The 22,862-nt window shown below is 41.9% G+C and overlaps 1 protein-coding gene across 7 annotated transcripts in view; it reads left to right on the forward strand.

Annotated features, from left to right (window-relative positions):
- Positions 1-22,862, forward strand: part of LOC149455491 (E1A-binding protein p400-like) — a 201,517-nt gene that overhangs the window by 93,194 nt on the left and 85,461 nt on the right. For all 7 annotated transcript variants that reach the window (XR_016314044.1, XM_089686148.1, XM_089686151.1 and 4 more), the window contains 4 exons: positions 481-592; positions 3,808-3,951; positions 6,181-6,333; positions 12,796-12,879. Coding sequence is in view for 6 of the 7 variants with exons in the window: in XM_089686148.1 (XP_089542274.1) it covers positions 481-592; positions 3,808-3,951; positions 6,181-6,333; positions 12,796-12,879 (493 nt within the window). In the remaining variant the exon portion in view is untranslated. The remainder of the gene's footprint in view (positions 1-480; positions 593-3,807; positions 3,952-6,180; positions 6,334-12,795; positions 12,880-22,862) is intronic.

Raw genomic sequence — 22,862 nt, forward strand, 5'->3', positions numbered from 1 at the left:
AAATATCTACTAAACATGCGTCGTTTAGGAGATATTTACATGTGACACAGCCGGTGATGTCTCCAGTGCATATGCACTGCATTCTCAATGGACAGCTGTGCCACTGGTGTGACACTGTGTGCAAGAGCAGGAGTGATGTAATGGAGGCTCAGCCATTCAATCGGCCAGAGCCTGCGAACCCGAATGGAAGACCTGGTGAAGATGGATTCCCCGTCAGTGGTGGCAGGGTGCTGCTGGAGGGATCCGTTTCACATGCAAGTTTGTCATAATGTTAGTATGTGGTGCATGCGAGCACGTTATGACTTTGCCCTTCGGTGGATGGGGAACCAGTTTGTTTGTTTTTTTTTAAATGCAGTTGATTACCACTTTAATAATTGATCATCTAAAAACTTGTGCATATTTCCTAATTTTGTCGAACTGCCTTCTGTATAAAAAATACAAGCAACTTAAACTTCTATTTTAATTAATCTACATGTTTAGGCTTGTGAGCGCCAATTCGATAGAAGAGAAGCTGTTAAGGAATGGCACGAAGGATCTTATTCGGGAAGTGGCAGCTCAGGGCAGTGATTACTCTTTGGCATTCCTAACCCAAGTAAGCTGTTGCAGCTTAACATATGTTATGTTAAAGCTGAACTCCAAGTAAAACAAATACACAAATAAAATACATATAAGGAAGCTGTTGTACCAAAGGATTTTTGTTTCTATGTTTCCTTTCCTGAGATTTACAAAGCTCTGCCACACATCTCAGCCCTGTCTGGCAAATCAGGAGACCTGATCTTGCTCTGCTGCAGTTGGGTAACTATTACAAAGTCCTCACTCTCCTTTTTTGCAGCTGCACTCACACACAGAACAGGAGATGCTCTGGCTGGGGCATTGGGCTGCAGAGGGGATGAAGAATTATGTTATTTACTGATGCTCAGTGGGGAGGATCTGATGGTTAGCAGCTTGATCAGATGCTTGTATAGCAATTGATATAATCAGGACTTTAGATATAAGTTCATGGTCACTGAAGCTATCATGAACCTATAGCAGGTCGGAAAATGCAGCCAGCGTAAGGCATTCTTAACTGGTCAGCTGGAAGCAGTTCTCTGTAGCCATATTCCTTATGTCTGCGGCAGCGAAAGGGATAAAGAGAACCTCCACCTTCACAATGCTATACAATGCTTGTAAGCCCCCTAATGATAATAATAGATTTAAATTAAAAAAAAGTGAAAAACTAATTTTTAATAACTTAAAAAAAATTTGAAAATCATGGTCTATACAAAAAAAAAAGAAAAGAAAGAAATTATACTAGGCATTGATCCGATGCTGCATCTGTCCCCACTGGCTCTGCAGTGAAATCTGAGTGATCAAACACTGCTGGGGTTTTTTTTTTTTTTTCTTGGGGTTTTCTTGTTTTGCAGGCACATGGGATTTTGAGGCCTGACACATTTGATATCCAGTCTTGTCTTTTATATTTTATGAAAGCAATTGGCGATTATTTTGTATTTGGGTGCACTTAATTATAGTGTAGTTTTAATGTAATGTATAATATTTACACAAACCGTTGCAGAAATATTGTACAACTTATTTAAAGCGGTTGTAAAGGTTCAAAATCTTTCAACCTTCATGCATTCTATGCATCAAGGTAAAAAAAACCTGTGTGCAGCAGCCCCCCCAATACTTAATCGAGCCCCGTCTTGATCTTGCAATGTGCAAGGGTGCCCCCCCCCATAGCAAGGTGCTTGCTCTGGGGGCACTCAGCAGGAGGGGAGGAGTCAGCAGTGCTGCTGGTAGGGGACCTGAGAAAAAGATTCTTGGGGCTGTTGTGTGTAAAACCACTGAATTGAGCATGCAAGTAATTATGTTTGAGATATATATGGGAGATTTTACCCCTTTCATGGCCAGGTCATATTTTGTTATACAGCACTGTGCTATTTTAACTGTTAATTGCGCAGTCATGCAACACTGTACCCAAATGAAATTTTATATTGTTTTTTTTCTTACAAATAGAGCTTTGTTTTTGGTGGTATATGATCACCACTGGGTTTTTCATTTTTCCGATATAAATGAAAAAGAAAAAAAAAATTAAAAATATCTATTTACTCTCTGCTATAAAATATATCCAATAAAAAATTTAAATAACCCAATTTCTTCGTAAATTGTGGCCAAAATGTCTTTTATTTAAAAACAAATTCCCAATAAAGAGTACTGTAATTGGTTTGTGTGAAAGTTATAGAATCTACTGAATATACTGCATTTATTACCATATTTTCCGGCGTATAAGATGACTGGGCGTATAAGACGACCCCCTACTTTTCCTGTTAAAATATAGGGTTTGGGCTATAATGGCCATATAAGACTACCCCTCTTCCAACGCACACCAAATAAAAATTAAAAAGCATCAGATTTGATTTCAATATGGTATGGTATTTCAGTATGGTATTCCAATGATGGGGTGCTATTCCTCCCACTGACACCAATGATGGGGCACTATTCCTCCCACTGACACCAATGATGGGGCACTATTCCTCCCACTGACACCAATGATGGGGCACTATTCCTCCCACTGACACCAATGATGGGGCACTATTCCTCCCACTGACACCAATGATGGGGCACGATTCCTCGCTCTGACACCAATGATGGGGCACTATTCCTCCCACTGACACCAATGATGGGGCACCATCATTAGTGTCAGTGTGTGAGGAATAGTGTCCCATCATTGGTATCAGTGGCAGGAATTGTGCCCCATCATTGGTGTCAGTGGGAGGAATAGTGCCCCATCATTGGTGTCAGTGGGAGGAATAGCGCCCCATCATTGGTGTCAGTGGGAGGAATAGCGCCCCATCATTGGTATCAGTGGCGGGAATTGTGCCCCATCATTGGTATCAGTGGCGGGAATAGTGCCCCATCATTGGTATCAGTGGGGGGAATAGTGCCCCATCTTTGGTGTCAGTGGGAGGAATTGTGCCCCATCATTGGTGTCAGTGGGAGGAATTGTGCCCCATCATTGGTATCAGTGGCAGGAATTGTGCCCCATCATTGGTATCAGTGGCAGGAATAGTGCCCCATCATTGGTGTCAGTGGGGGGTGGAATAGTGCCCCGTTGTTGGTGTCAGTGGGGGGGGGGGGGAGGATTAGTGTCCCTTCTGTTTGGAAGGGGGGGGGGGCGGCACCGCGCTGCCCCATCCCCCCCCGAAAAAGTGCCGCCCTGACACCGGCTCGCCGTATATCGGCGTATAAGAGGACCCCCGACTTTTCAAAAAAATTTCATGGGTTAAAAAGTTGTCTTATACGCCGGAAAATACGGTAGTTATTTTTTTGAGAAACCTAAAGATCGTTAACTCTGTACAGAGCTTGTATAGAATGTGAACAGAGGTCTGTTGACTGTGGTTGTACACAGCTGATAAGCTTGACAGACTCCTGCTGTGTACATTCACAGCAGGTGTTGGGGAGGGGAGAGGGGGGGGGCATGAGCGCGCCTTATACTCGGAAGCAGGCAGTGATGTACCAGTACGTTGCTTTGCCTGCCTGGGTTGCCCGTCCACAGTACATTGCGAATAGGCAGTCCGCAAGTGGCTAATATCACTTTAATGTTTTTGGGATTGTAGGTATTCTCCAGGCCAAAAATATGCAAAACAATAAATAAAAAAATTGTTGCAGCAGCAAAAGCATTAAATGAATACAGAGCTGTTTTTTTTTTTTTTTTCTCTTTTGTATCTTTCTGGAGTTCAGCTTTACATTTTCTTATTTATAGTATTCCAAACCGTTCACTTTTTTAGAATATATTTATATGACTTTTTTTTTTCTGCTCTTCTCTCTCAGCAAACTATCCAGGAACTTTTTGAAGTGTGTTCTCCACTAGATGATTCTGGATTTAGGGTGAGAGCTGAAGAGTTTGTTATGCTTTCTCAGGAACCATCCCCTTCTGACATCATCACAGCCAAAGTTGCAAAACCATTTGTAGAGGTATGACCACTGGAATGAACACAGAAACCTTTATATGAGTGTTTTTTTCATTTTTATTTACTTTTTTTTTTTTTTTTAACCTTTATTAACTTGATGCTGGTTTAGTCTGTAAATGATAATGCATTGGTTTTTATTCTGATAATTTGTCATTTATTAAAAGGTCTGAATATATTGGCCCACCTATTCCCTGGGCATACAGGATTTTGTTTTAGAGGTTGCCAAGTGTTGGGTGATGTTTTGCATACTGTTTTTGGGCTAAAGTATTTACACTTCTTTGTAAGCTATTTGGAGTCCACCTCCCTAAAGATCTTTGATTTGCTGTGCTACATGTCAATCTATTGGGCCTCTCCAAATGACAGTTTAGGCTAGCACATTATGTCCTCCTAGTTTCCAAACTGACAATTGCTAGAGCCTGTAAGAAACCATTTGTCTATTTTTCTGAGGTTGAAACCAGACTGGATGGCTTCTTTATAAAGGAATTAACTAGCTAGCATCAAAACCCATGGATCTAATATTGCCACCATGCACATTTTACAGCTTTCTATAGCTATTGAAAATCCTTATGATGGTTGGGAGCCCCTGCGTCCTGACGTACAGAACGTCTATTTGTCATTTTGACAGTTAAATAAAAACAAATCCATAAATTATTGAAATGAAAAAATATCTTAACTACAGTGTCCATTTTAAACCAAAACTGTCCTTAAAGGAAAAGTTCACCTTTTTGTGAAAAAAAAAAAAAAAAGAAATATTTAAATATATCAACAACTTTTTGCAGGTAAAAAGGTGCATTGATTATTATTTTTACTAGAGCCTGCAAAGCATTGCATCCACAATAAGCAGATCGTGGGTGCACTCAGGCTCCGCCAGACTGTCAGTGTGTGTGTCTGCTCATATCACATATGGGCAGGCAGTTACTGAATGAACTACATGGAGCACGCAACAGCTCCCTGGTAGTTCATTGAGAACTACAAGCTGCCAGCCGTTACTGAATATGGGTGTAACATGTTACAAAAGGTGAATAAATATTTGGTCTTCCTGCAAAGAACATAAATCTTTACCTCTTCCACTGCCTGTGCTGCAAACACCTGAAGATTTTTCAGAAGCTGACACTGTTGGTTAATCTCCAAATCCTTTGCTGGACTCATTGACTTTTTTGACAACCCCTACATCACTAATTTTCTTGTTAGTAATATAGCAGTCACAGGAGGAACAGGAGATTGACATTCTTGACTGTCAGTTTTGGAAGAGACTTCAGATTGAAAATTTCCCTTCATTAAAGCAGAAAATTCCAGCTTTTGTTAAATTTTTACATAGTTCATTTGAGCCAAGTTGGTCTAAACGAACTATGTCCTTCACGAACGTGAGGCCGCTGGATGTGCTGTATAAACTGTATGTAGCTGAAGCTACATACAGCACTGTGCTTCACGTGTGAGCCGAGGCCTTTCTGTCTCATACCTGAAACACAATAGTCTGTCTGACTGGCACCCAGTCATTCATAGAAAGCGGTATATTCTAGCAATGAATACAAAACTTCCTCTGATTGGCTGAGTCAGAGAGGCGGGCTGATGATGTCACAACCTCTGACTCAGCCAATCAGAGGAAGCTTTGTATTCATTGCTAGAGTACATTGCTTTCTAATAACGGCTGAGTGCCGCTCAGACAGACTCTATTGTGTTCCAGACCTGAGACCGTCTCAGCTTGTACCTGGAACACAGTGCTGTATGTAGCCTCAGCTACATACAGTTTATGTAGTACATCAAGCGGCCTCACATCCTAGTGAGGGACATAGTTTGTTTGGACCAAGCTGTCCCAAATTAACTATGTAAAGTGTAATAAAAGCTGGAGTTCAGCTTTAAGTGGTGTTTGCAGTGGAAGCATTAAGTATTCTTTTCACGGAGGATCTTTTATTCACTGCTCAATTTTTTTGGGACAGAGTTGCCGTACATATCTGTTTGCTTGGCTGTTTTAAATGGTCTGTGATGTGTTATTCTCATAGGGGCACAATGCTATCAGTTTTAACATTTCTGCTTTTTCCTACCCACAAATATGGATTGTTTGAACCACTAGAGGACCAGGGTGGCCATCCCTGTTCTAGAAGAGCTGGTGCTAAAAGAATTGTCAGTGGTTTGGTATTCTTTTGTTAGTGTTTTGCTATATTTCCACTAACTAAAACAAACACTCCAGTTGTTGTTTACTATCCATTTAAATCCTTCTAATACTTTTTTACAGGCATTAGGCAAAATTGAATTTGGACAAGAGGAGTACATCACTGAATATGATGGACCAAAGCCCGATGCTGGAGTTTTCCCTGCTAGTGACTCAGAACTTATGGAGACACAAGAAATGTCACAACTACAGGAATTGTCTGACCTTATGCAGCAAGTAAGAAGCTGTGTGTTATGTGGCCAATATAGCTATTTATTCTTTCTTTATTGTACATCACAGGACACAGAGCAGGCTATTCATGACTATGTTGATTATATGCAACCTATAGGTGCATGCACACTGGCCGACCAATCAGAGAGGAAGTATTCCCCTATATAACCCCTCCTACTTCAGTTTTTTTTTGCCAGTGTCTGTAAGGTGGATGGTCACTGATGTGTTGCATGTGCTCTTGAAGCATTCCTGAAGGTCCAGAACGGTTCCATTGAGAATCAGGGTCTTTAATCGGATCCATTTGAAGAGCTGTTAGCCAAAGTGGATAGTACCCGAGCCTCATGCGATAAGAAGAATCCTCAGGGTTTTGCCTATAATGCAGCCTTACGGCGCTGGACCCTGCTTAATGGAAACCTGTGCAGTAAAATACTGACCAAGACGCTTTCTGGCAGGGTGCTGTACAGGTTGAAGCAGTGGCCCAAGTACAAAGGGGACAGAGTCCATGAAGGTCTGCATGACAAAGCCCGCCGTGAAGGTTGGACTCCTGTTATGATTCAGAGTTCTGAAGCGGGATTGGTAAATTTACATTTGCCATGTTTCTTTGAAAAATCTGACTGTCTCTGCTGTTTGATCGGGCTGGGCCATGCTTTGTGTGTCTCTGAAGTAGTATTGGGCAGCAGTTTCTCCTCCAGCCACTAGAGGCCTTGAAGCCGCTCTCTATAGCCTTCACTTGTGCAGTAGAGGTAGAGGGGTGGCCATTTTAGCTTGTTTTTTAAGTCCTATGTTTGTGAGACTCCTCAGAGATAGCAGGGACACGGAGCAGTGTATGACTGGATGATGTGTATTACCTCTGGGGGAGCTGTATGACCAGACAGGACAAGATTATACACTGCATTAGCCTGCATAATCCTGGGGGGGGCTTGTACAACTGTATTTTGGCACACCCATGCATGGGTATCAGTGCACTTAAAGAAGCTGAGTTTCCAGAGTAGCTTGCATTTGATCTGCTGGAGCTTACATTTAGGCTGCACTGAAGCAGCATGGAGGCTGCATTCAGGCTGAATTTGATAAATACAGTGCTCAGCATAAATGAGTACACCCCAACAGATTTGTCAGAAAAGCTTTACTTTTCTTTCAGAATCAACATGTTCTGTGGGACACTATACTACAGAATACTTCCACAATGCGGACCATTGATGGCAAACAAGATTTGTTAATTTGCATGTACAAAAAAGTATTTTTTCTAACAATTTCTTTAAAGACCATGTTGCAAAAATCAATAAGAGCAAAGCTAAATTTTAGACAACAAAATTCTAATTAACAAGAAATCAACTACAGGTGAGTCTTAACTATTCATTAAACAGGTGTCTAGCAAGACAGTTGATTATAAAAGGGCGTTACTTATCAAAGAAAACCCCTTCTGATTTCATGCTGTCAGGAATAGCACCACAAGGAAGAGAAATGTCACAAGGCCTGAGAAAGAACATAAGTTCTTTACACAAGAAAGGTGAAGGCTACATGAAGATCAGCAAAGCTTTACTTATCAGTCAGAATACTGTAACAAAAGTGATACAAAGATGGAACTGCAACCATCTCACAGAGACATCCAGGCCGTCCTTGGAGGTTAACACCTTGACGGGAACGTTTTCTGATGAGAAGGGTTGAAGAAAATCGCCATGCAAGTTCACTGCAGTTAGCTAAAGAAGTAGAAAGCCGAACTGGGGTGATTGTTTCCTGTGACACAATACGGCGTACGCTGCAGAAGAATGGCATGCATGGGCATCGTCCACGAAATAAACCTCTCCTAAAGCCCATACACAAAAAACTACTGGGACTCTGTACCCTTGATTGATGAGACCAAGATAAATGTTTTTGGAACTAATGGCTTCAAAACTGTATGGCGTCACAAAGGTGAGGCAGTACAAAGAAAAGTGCATGGTACCTACAATGAAACATAGTGGAGCTGCATGAGTGCTGCTGCTATCGGGGAGCTGCATTTCACTGATGGTACCATGAATTCACAGATATACTACTCTATATTGAAAGAGAAGGTGCTACCATCACTCCGTGCCCTTGGTCATTGTGCACTTTTCCAACATGACAATGATCCAAAAACACATAGCTAAGGCCACTGTTGCATTTCTGAAGAAGAACAGGGTGAAAGTGATTCATTGGCCAAGTATGTCTCCTGATCTGAACCCAATAGAACACATATGGGGAATTCTGAAGAGATAAGTTGATCGTCACTCTCCATCCAACATCCAGGCTCTAAAAGAAGTCTTTGTAGAATGGAAAAATGTATATGTTGCAGTATGTCGCCAACTTGTTCATTCCATGCCTGGAAGTCTTGGTGCTGTCCTTACAAATCATGGAGGACATACAAAATACTAGATGTAGTAGTTTTTGTTGTGGGATGTATTTATTTTTGCATCAACTAATTTGAGCAAAACAAGATTTTGTAATCTAAGTTATATTAACCCCACTTCATTTAATGAGCTAAACAAATGTTCTATAAAGCCCAGTTTTGTCAAAATTTTGGAAAGTGTTTTTGTGTTCATTGAGATATTGAATAAAATCTTACTTTTCCAAAGGGGTGTACTCATTTATGCTGAGCACTGTATTTGCTTGCCTAGTATGGAAGCAAGGGCAGTTGATTTTGACAGTTATTTGATGAAACAATATGCTTCTAGAAAGCAAGAAAGAATGACCCCCTTTGGCACTTTAATGCATCTGACGTGACATCACACATGTATTCATGAAAAAAAATGTTCCATATACTTTTTTGTACAAAATCAATATTAAAAAATACAACTTAAAATCATATAAGTGGAACTTATCTGCCGCTAATACTATGAGATGCACATGTGACCACTCTTGTCCACCTGATTGCTCATACCATTGAATGTTGGATCATGCAATCCTATTTTGAGAGCCGGTGTTTTTAAGATCGCTCTGATAGACATCAGCTGTTTGATTGCTGATTGGTAAGTATGAAAATGGAGATTGTTTGACTGTTATTGATGACATTACATACGATTCGCTTTTCACTTTAAATGTGTTCATCTAGAGATCCCTTTTGGATTTTATGCTCCCGGAGAAGATCTTAAGTTGAAGTGACTGAAACGCGTTTTGGCTTCTTGGGAGCACTGTATTGCTGTAACCCTATGAGGGAATATATTATTGGAAAAGCTATCAGAGCCACTAGTATGATTTTAAGTTGTAATGTATTTTTTAATAATAATTTTGTACAATAACGTATATGGAAGTGGAGTCACTTCCAGTTCACTTGTGGTTGCTGTGGTAACGTCTTGGGAGGGTATTTAAAGCGAAGGTCCAGTCTCCTCGGCTTTTTTCTACAAAAAGCACCTGCATTTTTCTCTTTCATTGCAGTATATAATTAGGACAGTGTTCTAAGTGTATGTTGTTTGCTTATTTGTAGATGTGACATTCCTCAGCAGGATCCCGGCAGGCAGGCAGCAGCCATTACTAGTGTGGGCATCTGTAGCCAGCTCCTACTTTCATCTGGATTAGGTGCAGCTGGCTACCCAGCATGCACCTCCTGATCTCACGATTGTGCTGTAAGGACATGGCACGGCACACTGTGTTGTTTTTAGGTTTCCATAACAATTGCGATGGAAGATCCCGCACCATTGTTATGGCAACCTGTCGATCATTCCTCCTGATATTGTCACTTCCGGTCAAGAACTACCGAGAGACTTCACCATTAGGCTTCCCAAAGACACCTGGGAAAACCAATGGCGATATCCCAAGAGTCCTAGGGAATCGCCTAATGACAAAATCGCCTAGGTGGACGGACCGGAAGTGCAGGATACTGACAGCAAAAAAAGGTATTTTAGAAATAAATAAATAAAAATATCCCTTAACAGACTGTTCTGCGGGTGCGCATTGTGTGGCAAGGATCATGAAAAAAAGGGTGGAACTCTGCTTTAAGAACGTCCTGCTGGCCTTCTCCTATCCTACTGAGGAAGCCTGTGGGTTGGGTGTAATGCGTATAGGAGTGGAGTGGGGTCAGTCCGTGGCCATCTTGATGTTGGCAATGGAGGTGGTGAGATAGAGAGCTGCCTGTGTTTAATATGCGCTGTATATAGCACTCTGTGTGCACTGACTTGTGAGTGTCATTTTAAATATTGAATACATTTTCTTACTGTACGGAGAGCACTATCAGTCCCTATTCTTCTTTCATGCATGAAATAACGCCTCTTATGTCAGTGGAGGATCCATGGAGCAGTGGGAGCCATCTGTGGTGGAATGAATCTGGAGCCATCCTGTTTGCAGCCCATGAAGGGGGCACAAGCGCATGTGACCCTTTACTGGCCATTGGGGCTAGTCTGGAGGTCCAGTGATCAAAGGGGTTTTTGCTATATTTATAGATGATTCCAATCCCATTGTGAACACCTTCACCATAAGCACCATGGGAACCTATGGAAGATGAATACAGTGGTTGCAAATGTCTAACGAATATTAATTCCTGAGGGTAAAGAAGTGCTATATGAACCCCTAAACTTAAGTCCAACCAAAGGGTATTACACTATTGGAGTTCTGCTTTTTGATTTACTCGGGAATACTGGTGGAGTGGAGGAGGAAGGAGATATGAGAGCCCAGGAAACAAGCTAAGAGATGACACGGATGGACTGAGGAATGCAGTGGATATTGCACGAAGCGCATATGACCCCCCTGTAAGCAGGGTTCATGGGATTTTGGTGAGTGCGGACCTAAAAGGGGGGAGCACAAGTGTCACATGGAAGAACATAGCACTATCTGTATTGGTTTATGTGTACTGCACTTATTAAGCACCTTTAGCAAGGACTTATAGATCGGGATTGCACTATATGTTTAATTTGCACAGGGGGGGAGTTATATATTTTGTATATTTCAGTATTAAGCACTAATTGAGATATGGTTCATTGAAAAGGGAGAAGGCGTATATTTATTTAATATTGGAATGTGTATCCCTCCAAGGGAGGGAGGTGTCTTATTGTACAGATAGTATTACCCACATTTTTTTTAAATATATTGTATTATAGAGTTATAACAACACTAGTACACATACTTGTGTGAATTGGCTACTTGTATAATTTGCATACTTGCATACCAGCATGCTTGCTTACGCTTGTGAACGTATAACTGTAGACCAATATGGCTATAGACCTAGATCTCTGCGGGACTACATAGTTAGGTGACAATATAGTTGCTGCATTTTTTACTTAAAGGGTTCAAAAAGAGGGAGGCAGCCGAGAGACAGGTGCACCTCCCTCGGGTCCAGTTGACTCAAAGGGGGGGTAATCTGATGGTGTTCTCATTTCACGATAAACCAGGGGTATCTGGGCCACTGCCACACTAAAGGTGATGAGGACACCACTGGACTGAGGAACAGGTTCTACTGCACAGAAGAGCCAAGTGGCCGGCCCGGTATTCTAACACGGTGGCAACGGGAGGGGGGAATACCGGGCCCGGCCGCACCATATTCGCTTCATAAGGCGCACAGAAATTTCCCCCCATTTTTTTGTGGGGAAAAAGTGCGTCTTATGGAGCGAAAAATATGGTAAATCGGGACAGTGTCTTGCCTTTCTTTTTTCCTAGTCCACAAGGGAAAGATCACTGCATACTCTGGATGTAGTTCGGGTGGTCAGGATTTACTTGAGTTTGGCAGCACAGGTCAGAAGTTTCTAGTTTGTGCTGCCAGAAGGGCTCAGAAAGGGCAGGCTGCATCCAGGCCAACTATTTATCATTGGATCTGCCAGTTAATCATTAAAGCCTATGGTTTGAAGGCTAAAGTCCCACCCTTTCGGGTGAGAGCACACTCTACCAGAAGTGTGGGGGCATCTTGGGCTATTCACCATCAGGCATCAGTTGCTCAGGGTTGCAAGGCCGTTATATGGTCTTCGGTCCATACATTCACAAGCTTCTACCAGGTGGACGTCAGAGCCATGGTGGATTCTGCCTCTGGCCGCAGCGTATTCTGAACGGCTGAATAGGTCCTTACGTGGATTGATGGCGATTGCTATTAGGGTGTCACCCACCTCTGAGGTTTTTTTTATTGCTTTAGGTTATCTCACATAGTCATGAATAGTCTACTCTGTGTCCCATGTTGTATAATAGATTTTTTTTCTACATACTTACCTGTAAAATCCATTTTTTGGAGTATGTCAGGGGACACAGAGTTCCCTCCCCTCTTTCTGGAATGTCATTGCTTGGTACAAAACTGAAGTAGTTCCTGAGTAGGAGGGTTATATAGGGGAGGACTTCCTCTGATTGGTCAGCAAGTGTCCATTCACCTATAGGTGGCATATAACCCACATAGTCATGAATAGCCTACTCTATGTCCCGTGATGTACTCCAAGAAATGGATTTTACAGGTATGCATGTAGAAAAAAATCCAGTTGTTACATATTCTGGTTTTACATTTTTGTGCTATTTGCATTCCTTTTCTTTGTCATTTATTTCTAGTTAACACCCATAGAGAAATATGCTTTACATTATTTGGAACTGTTTCATGTCCGTGGCAGCAGTGACCACCCTGGATACATTGAGGTATTCTTTCTTATTTTAGTTTGAACTGGTCATTTAACATTGTTGCAATTGCATAAAATGTCAGCTTGTAGAAAGCAGGAAGCTGTGTGAACCTCTTTAAAGTGTTACTAAACCCAGGACCCTGCATTCACTATATCTGGTCTCCCACAGTACACAGAACATGGAAATACAATTATTTTAGTAAACATAAACTGCTAAATACCTTTTCTCATCAGCAGTTAGAACAGTCTTGTGACGTCTATTAGTGTCCAGCAGAGCACATGGTAAAGCTTGTAGGAGGAGTTTTCTTTCTCCTCTAGGAGCATGAAGAACCCCTGACCTCTGTCTGGGCAGTGCTGATTGGCCTGTGCTGATCACATGCAATTTCCCAAGAAAAAAAAACAAAAACAAAAAACCCCTCCAGCAATACACACATATCAGGAGATAAGTGGGGGACACTGGAAGAAGGGGAGGATCAGAGAAGTCAGGATTAAACAGCCTTTTTACACAATGCAGCGGATTAACCCCTTAGGTTCCATAGTGAGTATAACAAGTATGCTTTACTGTATATACAGACTGATTTTACTGTGGTGGGTTTAGTGACACTTTAAAAGTAGTAACAATAAGATTAAGCAGGATTTTGCTCAAATGTTAACTAAAACTATTTTAATAGTCAAGCTTTGATTGTTAAATGAAGAGTTTTGGAAGGACATAAGCAAAATTGGAGAAAATTATCCTAACCTCCCTTCAAAGCTGCCCATATGGCTAAAGGCCTAGGCACTTGGTCATATAATCTCTACTGCGGGGAAAATCTGAGTTAACATCGCCTAATCTCAGTACATGTGTGGCCAAATATCTAGGCTTTCTGACCTGAAGCCAGTACTAGATAAAACTTGGAGAAGCATATTGTTTAGGAAAGGTGTGTATTTCAACCCTTTTAGTTAAACTTTATATTTGCATCCCAGTAAGGCAATTTAAATCTGCCATAAGAGAAATATGCTGAACGCCTTCTGAAAATGTTATATGCCTGGCTTATGCTTACACAATAGCTTTAGTATTTTGAGTTTCTAAGGCCTCGTTCACACCATACGTGCAGAAAAACGATGGGGAAAATGCACAGATTTCACTCACAGAGATATGAGTTTACATCAGTTTTCTTGCGCATCTCAGCAAGTTTTCTATACACATTGCAGATTCCTGCACCGAAAAATCCACATGTGATGCTAATGTGGTGTGAACAGGGCACATAGAGACAACTGTTTTCTTTGATCTCCTGCAGAACGCATGCAGAAAAACTCACATCTCTGCACATGGTATAAACAAAGCCTAAAAGTAATGTCAAAACTCCTTAGCTGCTAGAAATGCTGTTAACAAATATAAAGTGCAGACAGCTAGAGCATGTCATTCTTTCAGTCAAGATGCCCTTTTAAATTCTGCACAATCTCAAGGTACCCTATTCTAAATTGTAAAAAATTGGAGCTGCATGGAGTAGGGTGCACGGACTAGAAGCTCCGCTTGTCTTCATCCTGTTCTACTATCCTCAAGAACATTTATTGGCTGATTTTTACTTCCTGTGCCCTGGGTAACCCTCCTTGCACCTGCAGTGAGATGTCCATCTCGTAAAGCCTTGGAAGCAAGCGATAACCTGGTTAGATTCCGCCGCCAGGAGAAGGACATGCAGTGGGAAGATGGTGCCCAGTCCTCCCGAGTCTGAACAGGCCACAGTCGACATTGCTAAAGTTCTGGATGCCATCTCTGCTTGTCAAGCATTCCTAACCACCAAAATTGATGAGGTGAAGTTAGACATCTCCTTCCTCTGTCAGTATTTCCAAAAGCTACGGGAGCAGGTTACAGAAACCAGAATTAACAGAGTTGAGGATGAACTTCCTATCTATCAATCCTTTTCCGAATCCATGCAGTGACAACTATCTGCACTTACTCAGAAGCAAGGTGACATGGAGAATGGGTTGTGTAGATGTAATCTCCGCTTCATCGGAATACCAGAAGGGACTGAGGGGTCAGATCCTGCCACCTTTCTCAAGGAGCTGTTCATCACCCTCTTTGGCAAGGAAGCCCTCTCTGCTAAGTTTGTGGTGGAATTCACACATTGCTCGCTGGTTCGTCCACCTGGGGCCCTACCGCGCACCTTTATCACCAAATTCCTGGATTAACTGGACCAAAACAAGATCCTCCTCATTTGTGACATGTGCAACATCCCATTCCGTGATGGAAGAATTGCATTATTCTCTGACTACTCAGCGGAGGTTCAACAACAATGGGCCCGCTTCATGGAAGTCATTCTAGGGGAGTGGTGGTCCTAGTGGCTAAAATTGCCCAATTTATGCTGCTGTCGCTAAGAGCAGACCTCCCAGGGTTACCTTATCTTTATGCATGTTCAAATCTCTGGGGTTACTTTGTTACTGCTGGCATTTTATGTTCCCCCTCCATAAACCTGCTCAGTAGTCATATATGGCCCAGCATCCTACGATCCCTGCTATTTGGTTAGGAGATTTTAACAACGTTACATGGCACTACTTTGGACTGAATAGGTTCAGGGCAACACTCTGTGCCTACACCCTCGCCCACCCTTTCAGTCGGCTGCATGGTGATTTTGCACTGGTAGACTCCTGGAGGCACCTATGTCCCACTACTAAAACTTTCTCCTGCCTTTCAGCTTCTCATTCCACTATGTCTCGCATTTACTTTATTTTACTTTCCAGTAGCCTCCTGTCCCAACTCACTGAGGTGGGGTTTGACTCTCAGGTTCACTCATACCATTCACCCTATTTGTCGGTTATCAATTATCACCATTCTTCCTCTCGCTCTGGGTGGTGGCCTAACCCCTTTTGGAGGACCTACACTCAGACTGGGAATTCTTTGAATCTAACAAAAACTCAGCCTCCTTCACTTCGATTTGGGAAACATTCAATATGCCCGAGCAGTCCTTCACGAATTGCTCATTATAAAAAAATCATCTTGGGTCCTTTTACACCAAGCCAAAACATATCTCTGGCATTTAGAAGCCAAATTTAGTCGTTACCCCTCTCCCTCCCAGGCTTTTCTACTAAAAGCTCGCTTTCGACTGGTTGATCAGTTCCACATTGAAAAGCCCAGCAAAACACATTCTTTTGCAAACACAGGGTTTTTGGCGAATGTGTGGGTAAACTACTGGCTTACCTGGCTCACTTAGGCTCTAGACCCCTTTGTCCACAAACATTCCCTCAGGACCACTCATAGCCAACACTGACTTTGTAACTGCTGAATTCTATAGATTTTTTTTTCCACACTATATACAACTGCCACTCGATCCCTGGTGGAAACGCAAACCTTTTTAAACACTTAAACCTTCCTGCAATTGTTGGCCATGCAGGTGAACATTCTTGAAGCCCCAATCGCCCTTTCCACACTCACCCCCATTGAAGGCACCCTGCTCGGAAGGTTTGCTTTCTGAGTTTTATTCCCATTATAATTAGACGCTCATTCCCCGGTTGTTTGAACTTTTTTCTTCTGTATCTGAGACACACTCTATCGCCTTCCATGAAGGAAGCCCTCATTATTCTGATTCCAAAACTGGGGAAGGACCCACATTTGCCTGAATCCTATAGACCTATCTCTTTAATACAACTGGACATAAAACTTCTGGCAAAATCCTGGCCTTGTGCCTCATCCGGGTGATTCTCACTTTGATCTATACAGACCAAGTGGGCTTTATGCCCAACAAAACACTGCCTTTAACACCCGGCGTGTCTTAATGACTCTGCAAGCCCAACATGACCAGGTAGGTACTCAAGTCCTGGTGACCTTGGACATGACCAAGGCTTTTGACCTTGGACTCGTTGCTTTGATCCCAATTTCATTAAATGGCTCCAACTTTTCCACCACGACCTAGTGGCACGATTAGCAGTAAATGGTCATGTCTCCCCTACCTTCTCATTGTCCAGAGGTACATGCCAGGGTTGTTCCCTCTCACCATTATTATATACACTGGTGGTTGAATTTTTTAGCCATTGCCCTACGCACACATCCAGACGTTCACCAGTTTTGAGTGGGTTCCCTAGCAGAAACCACCAGCTTACACTCACTGGCCACTTTATTAGGTACACCTGTTCAATTGCTTGGTAACACAAATTGCTAAATAGTGCATTTAGGCATGTAGATGTGGTGACAATGACTTGCTGAAGTTCAAACCAAGCATCAGAATGGTAAAGAAAGGGGATTTAAGTGATTTTGAACGTGGCGTGTTTGTTGGTGCCAGAAGGACTGGTCTGAATATTTCAAAATCTGCTGATCTACTGGGATTATCACGCACAGTCATCTCTAGGGTTTACAGAGAATGGTTGGAAAAAAAGAAAATATTCAATGAGCGGCAGTTGTGTGGACGAAAATGCCTTGTTGATTTCAGAGGTCAGAGGAGAATGGGCAGACTGGTTGCGGCGACATTCAGATGGTAGGGTCAGAATTTGGCGTAAACAACATGAAAGTATGGATCCATCCTGCTGTATCAACAATTCAGGCTGGTGGTGGTGGTGTAATATTGTTGGGGATATTTTCTAGGCACTAGCAAGGTGTAACTAATAAAGTGGCCAGTGAGTGTATATGCTGGTGATATGTTGCTATACTTAGAGGATGCGGGACTTCAGTGAGAGCAGCTCCTCGGGTTATAGATAGTTTGGGGGCCTATTCTGGTTTTCAGGTCAATTGTGAGAAATTCCAAATATTACACATTGATCCATTAGTACCCTCCTCTCTCCAAGCCTTCTTGCCACTAACCAGAGTTAGCGTTTTTCAATACCTGGGAGTACATATTTCTCTCTTTTTCCACTGACTGCATATCCCTTTAATAATGAACTTTGTCCTAATCAAACTCAAGATCCAGTTCTGAAGCCCTTTTCGCTTGGGAATTATGGGGAGGATCAACTTAATTAAAATGATTCTGCTGCCGAAAATACTCTACTTTCTTTGGCACATTCTAGTGTATATCCTCTTTAAATTCTTTCCACTCATTGATCCTATCCTCAACTCCTTTGTATCGAGGTCAAGGTGCCATAAACTACCCTTGTGAACATTAAAAACCTGGTTTCCCTTGGGGGGGGGGGGGGGTCTCTGCATGACTTTAATTTTCTATTATTTAGCTTCCCAGCTTTCTCCCTTTTTCTACCTAAACAAGCAGTGATATTTGGCCCTGGTTAGCCCCTCTACGACCCACTTTACCACTCATACCCTACAGGTTATTCTCTGGGGAGCGCGGGGTGCATGTGAACTCTGGGATCCTCATGGTATGGCTTGCCACCACATAAAAATTTGGGACCGCACGGTAGGGGCACCCGCTGTTCATGCTCACACACCCCTTGGATATGGGCAGAGATGTTGGATGCTTGTAAACGGGTATCACCCAAAATTTAAGACGACCTCACACAGCTATTCATTGTCTACAGAGTGTAATTGACCCCTGTACACATAGCCAGATACCGCCATTCCCGTTCTCCTCAGTGTCTTAGATGTTTGGATCTCAGGGAGACCATTTTTTTTATATGCTGTGGGATTGACCCGTTATTCATGAATTCTGGTCCCAAGTGGTGCAGTTCCTTCATGAAAAAAGGGATCGCCCTTAAAAGTTGACCCTAAGCTCTGCCTGTTAGGCTTCTTCCCTAACCCTGATGATGGTAAATATGGGATACTCTTTTTACAGGAAGTGCATGTTGGCGCACAGAAACTTACAGTTCGCCATTTGATACAAGCTCTGCCCCTACGCTCCCAGCCTGGTGTCTCAAAGTTAATTCACCTTTGCCATTATAAGAAACTCAATCATTTTCGCAGGGGATTCCCAGCCAAATACAATAGGATCTGGTAACACTTGTTGGTTGTCCCAAGCATTTGTTCTTAGGCAGACCAGGTATTTGTCATTAACCAATTGAGCCGTCACCACTTACTGTTGATGTGCCATTATCCTCCACTACAATTACGGGGTTTTTCTTTTCTTTTTTTTTGTACACAATTGTAATCCACCAGTGATGCTGTCAAATTGTATCTGCATTCCATGGCTGTAAGGTTTTCTTGCTTTTTTAAATAAAACATTTGAAAGTGAAACACCCCCACCCCCCGTAAAACTAAAGTATTATTTTTTTTATTAGGAGCCTGCAAGGCACTGCACCCGTGGTCAGTAGGTTGTGGGTGCAATGCCAGGCTCCTGCAGACTTTCATGTGTATCTGTCTGCTCATATAGGCAAGCAGTTACTGAATAAGAGGAAGCATCTGTGAACTACCTAGAGTGCTCATCAGAGCCCTGGTTGTTCATTGAGATCTGCAATCTGACAGCTGCAAAGGCTGTTGGTACTTGTAGTTTTCCCATTCACAGAACTCTGTGAATGAATGATGGGTGGGTGGAGCCCTGCATACCCACATTTTTTAAAATTGTGACAGTGGGTGTGGGGAGATGATCACTGGCTCGCTGCCACAATGGGGGATCGGGAGGTTGTGGGTGTAAAATGTTGCAAAAGGTGAACTTGCCCTTTAAAACTTTTTGCTAAGTTTATTCTGATCATGCCCTACCAGTTTCTTCTTCTGTATTACATCAGTGAATGGGATAATCCCATCCTTTATAATGTTAATGCTAAGTGCCACTTTCACATGGGCAATTATGTTTCCAAATCCCTGAGACCCTATCCCCAGCATACCCATTGATATTTCTTCTATATCTGCCCTCAGTACATAAATCTTCAGGGCAACAGGACATTTGCCCCTGCAGTTCATAAGCCTATCCTTCCTATATCCTGTATTGGAGAAAAATGAATGAACCCTGCAGCATTTAGAACCCATATTTTTGGACGAAAACTGTACTGATCAAACGAAAATCATGCGATCTGGTATTGCATGAGAAAAGTTTTCGTGCTTGACCCTTGAAATAATTTCAGATGAAAACTGTATTTGCGATCAGATTATCGTACAATCGCTTCAAAAGCCGTATTTTTTGTATGATTTTCTGATCGTGTGTACTAGGCTTAAGTGAGTATACTTTCATCTTGTTTGCTCTTCCTCTCAGTTCTCACTCCCCCCTAGCAATAATTATTTTGCAGAAGAATGTTTTTTACTGTCGACAGTACTGAACACTTCTGCACACAGACCATTACACCCCCATGGCTGATGCTGCCTTTCTCTCTATTTTCTTGCCTTCTCAGTGTTGCACCACATACACAGTGCTTAGCTGTGCTCGGGGCCACCTCCGATGCAGATCAGGTTCTTCATATCCCTGATCTGTATCTGATGGACACAGAAGGGAAATAAGGCACCTGTTTCCATAAATCTGTCAGGACTTTAGCTCTGAAAGAAAAAAAAAAATCAGTATATAACTTATTATAACAGGTAGGGGTCTGGAATTAAGGAGATTCCCTGCTAATTTTCATAAATAAACTGATTACCGGAGTTCTTTATTTGTGCTAATTTGAAGCTGAAATAAAAAGCCATAATATGCAAAAATATATATATTAATAATGTCAGTGCAAAATGGTAATTAAAATATAATTGGTGATGTTAAATAATAATCAAATCAAAATAGCACAGGTGAATCACGCTTCTCTGTCTGGCAATCCGATGGACATGTCTGGCGGTTGCCAGGAGAAGGGTACTTGTCTGACTTCATTGTGTAAAGTTGGGTGGAGGGGGGATTATGGTGTGGGGTTGCTTTTTGAGGGGTTTGGTTTGGCCTCTTAGTTCCAGTGAAGAGAATTCTTAAGGCATCAGCATACTAAGACATTATGGAAAATTTTATGCTCCCAACTTTGTGGGAACAGTTTGGGGATCGCCCTTTCCATGACTGCGCACCATTGCACAAAACAAGATCCATAAAAACATGGATGAGCGAGTTTGGAGTGAAGGAACGTGACTGGCCTGCACAGAATCCTGACCTCAACTTATTAGAACACCTTTGGGATGAATTGGAGCAGAGACTGCGAGGCAACATCAGTGCCTGACTTTACAAATGCGCTTCTGGAAAAATGGTCAAACATTCCCATAGACACACTCCTAAACCTTTTCTAGAAGAGTTAAAGCTATTATAGCTGCAAAGGGTGAGCCAACATGTGCGTGTAAAGGCAGGCGTCCTAATACTTTTGGCAATTGTGTGTGTGTGTGTGTGTATATATGTGTATATATATGTATATGTATATGTATATATATATATATATGTATATATACAATTCTATCTATCCATTCAGTCGTATCTGACCCTTGGTGATTGCATGTACCGTCACTCGTAAGCGACTTTTTTCCATGAATATTCTTACCAATTATTTTACAGGGTAGGTTGTCAGGTCTTTCCCCAATCCCTACCATGCAGGAGATCTCGCATGGTCAGGGATGAAACTAGGACAATTTAGACAGGAGCCAATTAACCTAACAGCATGTCTTTGAAGTGTAGGAGGAAACCGGAGTGTATATACAGTTAGGTCCATATATATTGAACACAGGCACAATTTTAGTTTTTTCAGGTATTTATCAAAACATATTCAAGCTATAGTTATATAATGGATATGGGCTGAAAGTGCACACTTTTTTTGTTAGTTTTAATTTGAGGATATGTACAGTTGTGTTCAAAATAATAGCAGTCAGACATCACTAACCTGATCATTCACTGTTTTTGGTAGAAATGATATTATTACATGGCAAATAATTTACTAGCAGGTGTAGTAGAGTAATAGAAATCCAACAGACCCAACAGTCATGACATGCATGCTGCTGATTCTGTGTAATTGAAAGGGGCATGTTCAAAATAATAGCAGTGTGGAGTTCTATTAGTGAGGTCATTCATTCTTTGAAAAACAGGTGGCAATTATTGCCTTTATTTAAGGAAGGAAGGCAGCAAATGTTGTACATGCAGTGCATTTCTCTCTGAAATTCGGAGGAAAATGGGTCGTTCTAGACATTGTTCAGAAGAACAGCGTACCTTGATTAAAACGTTGATTGGAGAGGGGAAAACATATAAAGAAGTGCAGAAAATGATAGGCTGCTCAGCTAAAATGATCGCAAATGCTTTAAAATGGCAACCAAAACCTGAAAGACGTTGAAGAAAGCGAAAAACTACCATTCGAATGGATAGAAGAATAGCCAAAATGGCAAGGACTCAGCCAACAATCAGCTCCAGGAAGATCAAAGAAGGTCTAAAGTTACCTGTGAGTACTGTTACAATTAGAAGACGCCTATGTGAAGCCAAGCTATCTGCAAGAAGCCCCCGCAAAGTCCCACTGTTGAAAAAAAGATATGTGCTGAAGAGGTTACAATTTGCCAAAGAGCACATTGACTGGCCTAAAGAGAAATGGTGCAACATTTTGAGGACTGATGAAACTAAGATTGTTCTTTTTGGGTCTAGTGGCCGGAGACAGTTTGTCAGATGACCCCCAAACACTGAATTCAAGCCACAGTACACTGTGAAGACAGTGAAGCATGGTTGCGCAAGCATCATGATATGGGGATGTTTCTCATACTACGGTGTTGGGCCTATTTATCGCATACCAGGGATCATGGATCAGTTTGAATACATCAGAATACTTGAAGAGGTTATGCTGAAGAGGAAATGCCCTTGAAATGAGTGTTCCAACAAGACTATGACCCCAAACACACCAGTATACGTGCAACATCTTGGTTCCAGACCAACAAGATTGATGTTATGGAGTGGCCAGCCCAATCCACGGATCTTAATCCAATAAAATACTTGTGGGGTGACATCAAAAATGCAGTTTCTGAGGCAAAACCAAGAAATAGAGAAGAACTGTGGAATGTAGTCCAATCATCCTGGGCTAGAATACCTGTTCACAGGTGCCAGAAGTTGGTTGACTCCATGCAACACAGATGTACAGCAGTTCTCAGAAACAGTGCTTATACAACTAAATATTAATTAAGTGATTCAAAGAAAGCAAAATCTTCAAACATTTTTCAGTTTATATAGTGAATGTTTGAGTTTAAAAAAAAACAAAAAACTGTATTTTTTACAAACAGTCTAATATTCACTTTTC

The sequence above is a fragment of the Staurois parvus genome, unplaced genomic scaffold (genome assembly GCF_062004578.1).
Source record: "Staurois parvus isolate SC_StPar_1 unplaced genomic scaffold, SC_StPar_1.0 ptg000392l, whole genome shotgun sequence".
In the NCBI taxonomy this organism is placed as follows: Eukaryota; Metazoa; Chordata; class Amphibia; order Anura; family Ranidae; genus Staurois; species Staurois parvus.